This window comes from Heterodontus francisci, chromosome 3 (genome assembly GCF_036365525.1).
Source record: "Heterodontus francisci isolate sHetFra1 chromosome 3, sHetFra1.hap1, whole genome shotgun sequence".
NCBI lineage: Eukaryota > Metazoa > Chordata > Chondrichthyes > Heterodontiformes > Heterodontidae > Heterodontus > Heterodontus francisci.
In genome coordinates, this window is record NC_090373.1 from 171,526,608 (window position 1) to 171,539,849 (window position 13,242).

General features: G+C 33.4%; 1 protein-coding gene across 1 annotated transcript in view; it reads left to right on the forward strand.

Annotated features, from left to right (window-relative positions):
- The first annotated feature begins 1,398 nt into the window (after positions 1 to 1,398).
- Positions 1,399 to 13,242, forward strand: part of LOC137353317 (fibulin-7) — a 150,049-nt gene continuing 138,205 nt past the window's right edge. Inside the window, exon 1 of the mRNA XM_068019458.1 lies at positions 1,399 to 1,793. Within this exon, the coding sequence (XP_067875559.1) occupies positions 1,719 to 1,793 (75 nt within the window). The 5' untranslated portion in view covers positions 1,399 to 1,718. The remainder of the gene's footprint in view (positions 1,794 to 13,242) is intronic.

Below are 13,242 nucleotides of genomic sequence, written 5' to 3' on the forward strand. Positions count from 1 at the left end.
ATTTGTATATAATATTTTGATTTTTGGCAGTCTAGAAGGGAGTGAAGTAATGTTAGCTGGAACAGAGGAATTTCGCTGAGGAGTTGGGGACTGGAAAACTGAGGCTCCATCCCGCCACCATTGGCAGGAGGGTGTCATTACAACGTTGACATCTTTACAAAGGCAAATGTGGGCATAGGAATTCTAATAGGAAAAAGTTGACATAAAAGTATGACACAAATGTCACAACAGGAAGTAAGGTTTTTCAAACAGCAATCACAACCAGATTTAAGCTTGTTAATACATAGCATCGGTGGGTGTTAATTCAAGCGCGCATTCTTGGAAAATGCAAATATCACCCGTATTGTATGCATTAAAGTAGGAATGTTATATTACGTCTATCAGCTTTCCATTGTATTTGCCCTCTATATTCAGCAAACAAAAACCTTTCTGGGCTGTTTGATATGAAACGAATTCACCAGGAGAGGGATTGCTGCTGTTGTTATTTTAATAATCCGAGGGATAATTGAGCCACACGTATTTTGCAATGTTGATTCAGGCAGAATTGTTTGAGGCGAATTTAAGGGGAAATATGATTTCATTACATCTCCATAAGCCCAGTAGGTACTTGAAAACAGACACGACATTTCAGGCTTTGTAACAGGGCCGCAGTTGGAAATAGCCGAAACTACCTCACGTCCCCTGATCCCTATATAAAAAGAGCGGAAATATCCGAACTTTCTCCCCTCACCCCAAAACACCAAAAGGAAATTAAAGTTCACTTCATCTCATTGGTTGTTTGTGGAATCTTGAAAAGTATCCCTTTGTTCATCAAACGCCTTGCATGTGATAAGGTGCTATATATTTTTATATTTTGCTACAATATTGTTTCTTATAATTGTATATTAATTGGAATTTAAAAGATAACCAGAGAAAGTTGGCAACTGACAGGTTTTTCATCTAAAAAAGTTTTTAAAATATTCTAATCCCTGTTGACGCTAAAAAGATACCTTATCACTCACCATTTTGATAATGTTTGAAAAGCACGAAAACAAATAATGTTAACTTTTATTTTTAGCCATCTCAGATTGCGGAGCTCAATTCCGAAATCAGAGAACAACATAAATTGTTTCATCAATTTAGTCCGTTGTATAAATCCACAGAATACCGAGGACCCTTACAATATTATGTATTCGCATTTACATGTATTGGACATAAACTACTTGTAAATCAGTCCTCATTTAACAACTGCTTATTTGTGTATTGCTAAAATGTAGCCCTTGTCACTAAAATCAAGGAATATAATTTTTAAACCGTGATTTGAAATCTTAATGTAATAATAGCTCGAAAGTTGAAACAAGCTTTTTTGTCCAAAATCCAAAGTCCTTCATGTCCTGTAAGGGGCGGGACAATATCATCCCAACATGAACCTGAGACCAAAGCAATCCTTCAACCTGATCACACAGTCCAGAAGATCAACCCCCGTTCCGCAGCAAGGAAACGAATCTGAATTTGTGGATTTGGTTGAGTCTGGAAAAGGAACTCGCGTGAAGCACTTTTCTGGACTCGCATTTGGAGCCATCCTATCTCAGGAGCGAAACCGACTGAATGCAATGACCTCGATGTGAATGCACCTGCCAGTGAAAGCCAGGAGGTTTCCCAGTGTGGAGTGAGCAGGTGGAAACCCACACACCGACTGATCCTGACGAATTCCCTGAGAGTAAAGGAGCAGACGCGATATGGTTCCTGGCATTCAGTCCAGCCTTTATCTGTACCTGGTGCTCTCCTGCTTTCACCCTTCACAGGCTGCGCAGGCAAGTAGTAACCTCTTCAATGCTGTGCAGGAGATTGTTGGGAGAGAAAGGGGGAGGGGTGGGAAAAGTGAATGAGTTGTAAAATAAATAATCTGCAGGGGGACAGAAATGGAGAATCTTCCTAAATTCCTGATGTTGCCGCAAGCTTGTTCTCCGAAAGAATCTCATTGATGTAATTTATGTGTTCAAGTGCGTTTGAACAAATCTTCCAAAAATTACTACATTTCGTGCAGAATGCACTGTGGGCATTAAAACCTCTTTGGTTAATGTATGTTTGTCAACTTTAAAGGACAAGCAGGTATTCAGTGTTTCTTCCAGCTGTTAATGATCTCGGATATCGGATGCAAAAACTGCTAATATTGATAACTGTGCATGAATCCGATTTAGAAATGCTTGTGAGCTTCAGAAAAGAGCTGCCTGAGGTAGTGAAAACACAAAAGGAGAAGATGCAAGTGTCGGTTCGTTTTTGATGTTTGCGTAAAAATCATAGCTGCAGAAAAGTAAAGAGCTATAAAACTGCACAGAGCTATAATACATGAAAGGCATAATACTGCACAGTTATAATGCAGTACAGAGCAATAATTCAGTACAGGGGTATAATACTGCACAGAGCTATAATACAGTACAGAGGTATAATACAGTAGAGTTATAATACAGTACAGAGTTATAATACAGTACAGAGTTATAATGCAGTAGAGTTATAATACAGTACAATGGTATAATTCTGCACAGAGTTATAATACAGTACAGAGTTATAATGCAGTAGAGTTATAATACAGTACAATGGTATAATTCTGCACAGAGTTATAATACAGTAGAGTTATAATACAGTAGAGGTATAATACAGTAGAGTTATAATACAGTACAGAGTTATAATACAGTACAGAGTTATAATACAGTAGAGTTATAATACAGTACAGAGGTATAATTCTGCACAGAGCTATAATACAGTAGAGTTATAATACAGCACAGAGCTATAATACAGCACAGAGCTATAATACAGTACAGAGTTATAATACAGTAGAGTTATAATACAGTACAGAGATATAATACAGCACAGAGGTATAATTCTGCACAGAGCTATAATACAGTACAGAGCTACAATAAAGTACAGAGTTATAATACAGTACAGAGTTATAATACAGTAGAGTTATAATAAAGTACAGAGTTATAATTCTGCACAGAGCTATAATACAGTACAGAGTTATAATACAGCACAGAGTTATAATACAGTACAGAGGTATAATTCTGCACAGAGCTATAATACAGTACAGAGTTATAATTCTGCACAGAGCTATAATACAGTAGAGTTATAATACAGTAGAGTTATAATAAAGTACAGAGGTATAATTCTGCACAGAGCTATAATACAGTACAGAGTTATAATACAGCACAGAGTTATAATTCTGCACAGAGCTATAATACAGTACAGAGTTATAATAAAGTACAGAGTTATAATACAGTACAGAGGTATAATTCTGCACAGAGCTATAATACAGTACAGAGTTATAATACAGTACAGAGGTATAATTCTGCACAGAGCTATAATACAGTACAGAGTTATAATACAGTACAGAGGTATAATTCTGCACAGAGCTATAATACAGTACAGAGTTATAATAAAGTACAGAGTTATAATACAGTAGAGGTATAATTCTGCACAGAGCTATAATACAGTACAGAGTTATAATACAGTACAGAGGTATAATTCTGCACAGAGCTATAATACAGTACAGAGTTATAATAAAGTACAGAGTTATAATACAGTACAGAGGTATAATTCTGCACAGAGCTATAATACAGTACAGAGGTATAATTCTGCACAGAGCTATAATACAGTACAGAGTTATAATAAAGTACAGAGTTATAATACAGTACAGAGCTACAATAAAGTATAGAGTTATAATACAGTACAGAGGTATAATTCTGCACAGAGCTATAATACAGTACAGAGTTATAATAAAGTACAGAGTTATAATACAGTACAGAGGTATAATTCTGCACAGAGCTATAATACAGTACAGAGGTATAATTCTGCACAGAGCTATGATACAGTACAGAGTTATAATAAAGTACAGAGTTATAATACAGTACAGAGCTACAATAAAGTACAGAGTTATAATACAGTACAGAGGTATAATTCTGCACAGAGCTATAATACAGTACAGAGTTATAATACAGTACAGATTTATAATACAGTACAGATGTATAATTCTGCACAGAGCTATAATACAGTACAGAGGTATAATAAAGTACAGAGTTATAATACAGTACAGAGGTATAATACAGTACAGAGGTATAATTCTGCACAGAGCTATAATACAGCACAGAGTTATAATAAAGTACAGAGTTATAATACAGTACAGAGGTATAATACAGTACAGAGGTATAATTCTGCACAGAGCTATAATACAGTAGAGTTATAATACAGTAGAGTTATAATACAGTACAGAGCTATAATACAGTACAGAGGTATAATACAGTACAGAGGTATAATTCTGCACAGAGCTATAATACAGTACAGAGGTATAATACAGTACAGAGGTATAATTCTGCACAGAGCTATAATACAGCACAGAGTTATAATAAAGTACAGAGTTATAATACAGTACAGAGGTATAATACAGTACAGAGGTATAATTCTGCACAGAGCTATAATACAGCACAGAGTTATAATAAAGTACAGAGTTATAATACAGTACAGAGGTATAATACAGTACAGAGGTATAATTCTGCACAGAGCTATAATACAGTAGAGTTATAATACAGTACAGAGCTATAATACAGTACAGAAGTATAATACAGTACAGAGGTATAATTCTGCACAGAGCTATAATACAGTAGAGTTATAATACAGCACAGAGTTATAATACAGTACAGAGCTATAATACAGTACAGAGGTATAATTCTGCACAGAGCTATAATACAGTACAGAGCTACAATAAAGTACAGAGTTATAATACAGTACAGAGCTATAATACAGTACAGAGGTATAATTCTGCACAGAGCTATAATACAGTACAGAGGTATAATACAGTACAGAGGTATAATTCTGCACAGAGCAATAATACAGCACAGAGTTATAATACAGCACAGAGTTATAATACAGTACAGAGCTATAATACAGTACAGAGGTATAATTCTGCACAGAGCTATAATACAGTACAGAGCTAGAATAAAGTGCAGAGTTATAATACAGTACAGAGGTATAATTCTGCACAGAGCTATAATACAGTACAGAGCTAGAATAAAGTGCAGAGTTATAATACAGTACAGAGGTATAATTCTGCACAGAGCTATAATACAGTACAGAGTTATAATACAGTACAGTTATAATAAAGTACAGAGTTATAATACAGTACAGAGCTATAATACAGTACAGAGGTATAATTCTGCACAGAGCTATAATACAGTACAGAGTTATAATACAGTACAGTTATAATACAGCACAGAGTTATAATACAGTACAGAGTTATAATACAGCACAGAGTTATAATACAGTACAGAGCTACAATACAGTACAGAGGTATAATTCTGCACAGAGCTATAATACAGCACAGAGCTATAATAAAGTGCAGAGTTATAATACAGTACAGAGGTATAATTCTGCACAGAGCTATAATACAGTACAGAGTTATAATACAGTACAGTTATAATACAGCACAGAGTTATAATACAGTACAGAGCTATGATACAGTACAGAGTTATAATACAGTACAGAGGTATAATTCTGCACAGAGCTATAATACAGCACAGAGTTATAATACAGTACAGAGGTATAATTCTGCACAGAGCTATAATACAGCACAGTTATAATACAGTACAGAGTTATAATACAGTACAGAGGTATAATTCTGCACAGAGCTATAATACAGCACAGAGCTATAATACAGCACAGAGTTATAATACAGTACAGAGTTATAATACAGTACAGAGCTATAATACAGTACAGAGGTATAATTCTGCACAGAGCTATAATACAGTACAGAGTTATAATACAGTACAGAGGTATAATTCTGCACAGAGCTATAATACAGTAGAGTTATAATAAAGTACAGAGTTATAATACTGCACAGAGCTATAATACAGTACAGAGCTATAATAAAGTACAGAGTTATAATACAGTACAGAGCTATAATACAGTACAGAGGTATAATTCTGCACAGAGCTATAATACAGCACAGAGTTATAATACAGTACAGAGCTATAATACAGTACAGAGGTATAATAAAGTACAGAGTTATAATACAGCACAGAGTTATAATACAGTACAGAGGTATAATTCTGCACAGAGCTATAATACAGTAGAGTTATAATAAAGTACAGAGGTATAATTCTGCACAGAGCTATAATACAGTACAGAGTTATAATACAGTACAGAGGTATAATTCTGCACAGAGCTATAATACAGCACAGAGTTAAAATAAAGTACAGAGTTATAATACTGCACAGAGCTATAATACAGTACAGAGGTATAATTCTGCACAGAGCTATAATACAGCACAGAGTTATAATACAGTACAGAGCTATAATACAGTACAGAGTTATAATAAAGTACAGAGTTATAATACAGTACAGAGCTATAATACAGTACAGAGGTATAATTCTGCACAGAGCTATAATACAGCACAGAGTTATAATACAGTACAGAGCTATAATACAGTACAGAGGTATAATTCTGCACAGAGCTATAATACAGTACAGAGTTATAATAAAGTACAGAGTTATAATAAAGTACAGAGTTATAATTCTGCACAGAGCTATAATACAGTACAGAGTTATAATAAAGTACAGAGCTATAATACAGTACAGAGTTATAATAAAGTACAGAGTTATAATACAGTACAGAGTTATAATAAAGTACAGAGTTATAATTCTGCACAGAGCTATAATACAGTACAGAGTTATAATAAAGTACAGAGTTATAATACAGCACAGAGTTATAATACAGTACAGAGGTATAATAAAGTACAGAGTTATAATTCTGCACAGAGCTATAATACAGTACAGAGTTATAATAAAGTACAGAGTTATAATTCTGCACAGTGCTATAATACAGTACAGAGTTATAATAAAGTACAGAGGTATAATTCTGCACAGAGCTATAATACAGTACAGAGTTATAATAAAGTACAGAGTTATAATTCTGCACAGAGCTATAATACAGTACAGAGTTATAATAAAGTACAGAGTTATAATACAGCACAGAGTTATAATACAGTACAGAGGTATAATAAAGTACAGAGTTATAATTCTGCACAGAGCTATAATACAGTACAGAGTTATAATAAAGTACAGAGTTATAATACAGTACAGAGTTATAATACAGTACAGAGGTATAATTCTGCACAGAGCTTTAATACAGTACAGAGCTATAATAAAGTACAGGGTTATAATACAGTACAGAGGTATAATTCTGCAGAGAGCTAGAATACAGTACAGAGCTATAATAAAGTACAGAGTTATAATACAGTACAGAGGTATAATTCTGCACAGAGCTATAATACAGTACAGAGCTATAATAAAGTACAGAGTTATAATACAGTACAGAGGTATAATTCTGCACAGAGCTATAATACAGTACAGAGCTATAATACAGTACAGAGCCATAATAAAGTACAGAGTTATAATACAGTACAGAGTTATAATACAGTACAGAGTTATAATACAGCACAGAGTTATAATACAGTACAGAGGTATAATTCTGCACAGAGCTATAATACAGTACAGAGCTATAATAAAGTACGGAGTTATAATACAGTACAGAGGTATAATTCTGCACAGAGCTATAATACAGTAGAGTTATAATACAGTAGAGTTATAATAAAGTACAGAGGTATAATTCTGCACTGAGCTATAATACAGTACAGAGTTATAATAAAGTACAGAGTTATAATACAGTACAGAGGTATAATTCTGCACAGAGCTATAATACAGTACAGAGGTATAATTCTGCACAGAGCTATAATACAGTACAGAGTTATAATACAGCACAGAGTTATAATACAGTACAGAGGTATAATTCTGCACAGAGCTATAATACAGTACAGAGGTATAATACAGTACAGAGCTACAATAAAGTACAGAGTTATAATACAGTACAGAGTTATAATACAGTACAGAGGTATAATTCTGCACAGAGCTATAATACAGTACAGAGGTATAATTCTGCACAGAGCTATAATACAGTACAGAGTTATAATAAAGTACAGCGTTATAATACAGTACAGAGGTATAATTCTGCACAGAGCTATAATACAGTACAGAGGTATAATTCTGCACAGAGCTATGATACAGTACAGAGTTATAATAAAGTACAGAGTTATAATACAGTACAGAGCTACAATAAAGTACAGAGTTATAATACAGTACAGAGTTATAATTCTGCACAGAGCTATAATAAAGTACAGAGATATAATAAAGTACAGAGTGATAATACAGTACAGAGGTATAATTCTGCACAGAGCTATAATACAGTACAGAGTTATAATACAGTACAGAGTTATAATACAGTACAGAGGTATAATTTTGCACAGAGCTATAATAAAGTACAGACATATAATAAAGTTCAGACTTATAATACAGGACAGATGTATAATTCTGCACAGAGCTATAATACAGTACAGAGGTATAATACAGTACAGAGGTATAATTCTGCACAGAGCTATAATACAGCACAGAGTTATAATAAAGTACAGAGTTATAATACAGTACAGAGGTATAATACAGTACAGAGGTATAATTCTGCACAGAGCTATAATACAGTAGAGTTATAATACAGTACAGAGCTATAATACAGTACAGAGGTATAATACAGTACAGAGGTATAATTCTGCACAGAGCTATAATACAGTAGGGTTATAATACAGCACAGAGTTATAATACAGTACAGAGCTATAATACAGTACAGAGGTATAATTCTGCACAGAGCTATAATACAGCACAGAGTTATAATACAGTACAGAGCTATAATACAGTACAGAGGTATAATTCTGCACAGAGCTATAATACAGTACAGAGGTATAATACAGTACAGAGGTATAATTCTGCACAGAGCAATAATACAGCACAGAGTTATAATACAGCACAGAGTTATAATACAGTACAGAGGTATAATTCTGCACAGAGCTATAATAAAGTACAGACATATAATATAGTACAGACTTATAATACAGGACAGATGTATAATTCTGCACAGAGCTATAATACAGTACAGAGGTATAATACAGTACAGAGTTATAATTCTGCACAGAGCTATAATACAGTAGAGTTATAATACAGTAGAGTTATAATAAAGTACAGAGGTATAATTCTGCACAGAGCTATAATACAGTACAGTGTTATAATACAGCACAGAGTTATAATTCTGCACAGAGTTATAATACAGTACAGAGGTATAATTCTGCACAGAGCTATAATACAGTACAGAGTTATAATAAAGTACAGAGTTATAATACAGTACAGAGGTATAATTCTGCACAGAGCTATAATACAGTACAGATGTATAATTCTGCACAGAGCTATAATACAGTACAGAGTTATAATACAGCACAGAGTTATAATACAGTACAGAGGTATAATTCTGCACAGAGCTATAATAAAGTACAGAGTTATAATACAGTACAGAGGTATAATTCTGCACAGAGCTATAATACAGTACAGAGGTATAATTCTGCACAGAGCTATAATACAGTACAGAGTTATAATAAAGTACAGAGTTATAATAAAGTACAGAGTTATAATACAGTACAGAGCTACAATAAAGTACAGAGTTATAATACAGTACAGAGTTATAATACAGTACAGAGGTATAATTCTGCACAGAGCTATAATACAGTACAGAGGTATAATTCTGCACAGAGCTATAATACAGTACAGAGTTATAATAAAGTACAGAGTTATAATACAGTACAGAGCTACAATAAAGTATAGAGTTATAATACAGTACAGAGTTATAATACAGTACAGAGGTATAATTCTGCACAGAGCTATAATACAGTACAGAGGTATAATTCTGCACAGAGCTATAATACAGTACAGAGTTATAATAAAGTACAGAGTTATAATACAGTACAGAGGTATAATTCTGCACAGAGCTATAATACAGTACAGAGGTATAATTCTGCACAGAGCTATGATACAGTACAGAGTTATAATAAAGTACAGAGTTATAATACAGTACAGAGCTACAATAAAGTACAGAGTTATAATACAGTACAGAGTTATAATTCTGCACAGAGCTATAATAAAGTACAGAGTGATAATACAGTACAGAGGTATAATTCTGCACAGAGCTATAATACAGTACAGAGGTATAATAAAGTACAGACTTATAATACAGGACAGATGTATAATTCTGCACAGAGCTATAATACAGCACAGAGTTATAATAAAGTACAGAGTTATAATACAGTACAGAGTTATAATACAGTACAGAGGTATAATTCTGCACAGAGCTATAATAAAGTACAGACATATAATAAAGTACAGACTTATAATACAGGACAGATGTATAATTCTGCACAGAGCTATAATACAGTACAGAGGTATAATACAGTACAGAGGTATAATAAAGTACAGACTTATAATACAGGACAGATGTATAATTCTGCACAGAGCTATAATACAGCACAGAGTTATAATAAAGTACAGAGTTATAATACAGTACAGAGGTATAATACAGTACAGAGGTATAATTATGCACAGAGCTATAATACAGTAGAGTTATAATACAGTACAGAGCTATAATACAGTACAGAGGTATAATACAGTACAGAGGTATAATTCTGCTCAGAGCTATAATACAGTAGAGTTATAATACAGCACAGAGTTATAATACAGTACAGAGCTATAATACAGTACAGAGGTATAATTCTGCACAGAGCTATAATACAGCACAGAGTTATAATACAGTACAGAGCTATAATACAGTACAGAGGTATAATTCTGCACAGAGCTATAATACAGTACAGAGGTATAATACAGTACAGAGGTATAATTCTGCACAGAGCAATAATACAGCACAGAGTTATAATACAGCACAGAGTTATAATACAGTACAGAGCTATAATACAGTACAGAGGTATAGTACAGTACAGAGGTATAATTCTGCACAGAGCTATAATACAGTACAGAGCTAGAATAAAGTGCAGAGTTATAATACAGTACAGAGGTATAATTCTGCACAGAGCTATAATACAGTACAGAGTTATAATACAGTACAGTTATAATAAAGTACAGAGTTATAATACAGTACAGAGCTATAATACAGTACAGAGGTATAATTCTGCACAGAGCTATAATACAGCACAGAGTTATAATACAGTGCAGAGTTATAATACAGCACAGTTATAATACAGTACAGAGCTACAATACAGTACAGAGGTATAATGCAGTGCAGAGGTATAATTCTGCACAGAGCTATAATACAGCACAGAGCTATAATAAAGTGCAGAGTTATAATACAGTACAGAGGTATAATTCTGCACAGAGCTATAATACAGTACAGAGTTATAATACAGTACAGTTATAATACAGCACAGAGTTATAATACAGTACAGAGCTATAATACAGTACAGAGGCATAATTCTGCACAGAGCTATAATACAGTACAGAGGTATAATTCTGCACAGAGCTATGATACAGTACAGAGTTATAATAAAGTACAGAGTTATAATACAGTACAGAGCTACAATAAAGTACAGAGTTATAATACAGTACAGAGTTATAATTCTGCACAGAGCTATAATAAAGTACAGAGTGATAATACAGTACAGAGGTATAATTCTGCACAGAGCTATAATACAGTACAGAGGTATAATAAAGTACAGACTTATAATACAGGACAGATGTATAATTCTGCACAGAGCTATAATACAGCACAGAGTTATAATAAAGTACAGAGTTATAATACAGTACAGAGTTATAATACAGTACAGAGGTATAATTCTGCACAGAGCTATAATAAAGTACAGACATATAATAAAGTACAGACTTATAATACAGGACAGATGTATAATTCTGCACAGAGCTATAATACAGTACAGAGGTATAATACAGTACAGAGGTATAATAAAGTACAGACTTATAATACAGGACAGATGTATAATTCTGCACAGAGCTATAATACAGCACAGAGTTATAATAAAGTACAGAGTTATAATACAGTACAGAGGTATAATACAGTACAGAGGTATAATTCTGCACAGAGCTACAATACAGTAGAGTTATAATACAGTACAGAGCTATAATACAGTACAGAGGTATAATACAGTACAGAGGTATAATTCTGCACAGAGCTATAATACAGTAGAGTTATAATACAGCACAGAGTTATAATACAGTACAGAGCTATAATACAGTACAGAGGTATAATTCTGCACAGAGCTATAATACAGCACAGAGTTATAATACAGTACAGAGCTATAATACAGTACAGAGGTATAATTCTGCACAGAGCTATAATACAGTACAGAGGTATAATACAGTACAGAGGTATAATTCTGCACAGAGCAATAATACAGCACAGAGTTATAATACAGCACAGAGTTATAATACAGTACAGAGCTATAATACAGTACAGAGGTATAGTACAGTACAGAGGTATAATTCTGCACAGAGCTATAATACAGTACAGAGCTAGAATAAAGTGCAGAGTTATAATACAGTACAGAGGTATAATTCTGCACAGAGCTATAATACAGTACAGAGTTATAATACAGTACAGTTATAATAAAGTACAGAGTTATAATACAGTACAGAGCTATAATACAGTACAGAGGTATAATTCTGCACAGAGCTATAATACAGCACAGAGTTATAATACAGTACAGAGTTATAATACAGCACAGAGTTATAATACAGTACAGAGCTACAATACAGTGCAGAGGTATAATACAGTGCAGAGGTATAATACAGCACAGAGCTATAATACAGCACAGAGCTATAATAAAGTGCAGAGTTATAATACAGTACAGAGGTATAATTCTGCACAGAGCTATAATACAGTACAGAGTTATAATACAGTACAGTTATAATACAGCACAGAGTTATAATACAGTACAGAGCTATAATACAGTACAGAGTTATAATACAGTACAGAGTTATAATACAGTACAGAGGTATAATTCTGCACAGAGCTATAATACAGCACAGAGTTATAATAAAGTACAGAGTTATAATACAGCACAGAGTTATAATACAGTACAGAGGTATAATTCTGCACAGAGTTATAATAAAGTACAGAGTTATAATACAGCACAGAGTTATAATACAGTACAGAGCTATAATACAGTACAGAGGTATAATTCTGCACAGAGTTATAATACAGCACAGAGTTATAATACAGTACAGAGCTATAATACAGTACAGAGTTATAATACAGTACAGAGCTATAATACAGTACAGAGTTATAATACAGTACAGAGTTATAATACAGTACAGAGGTATA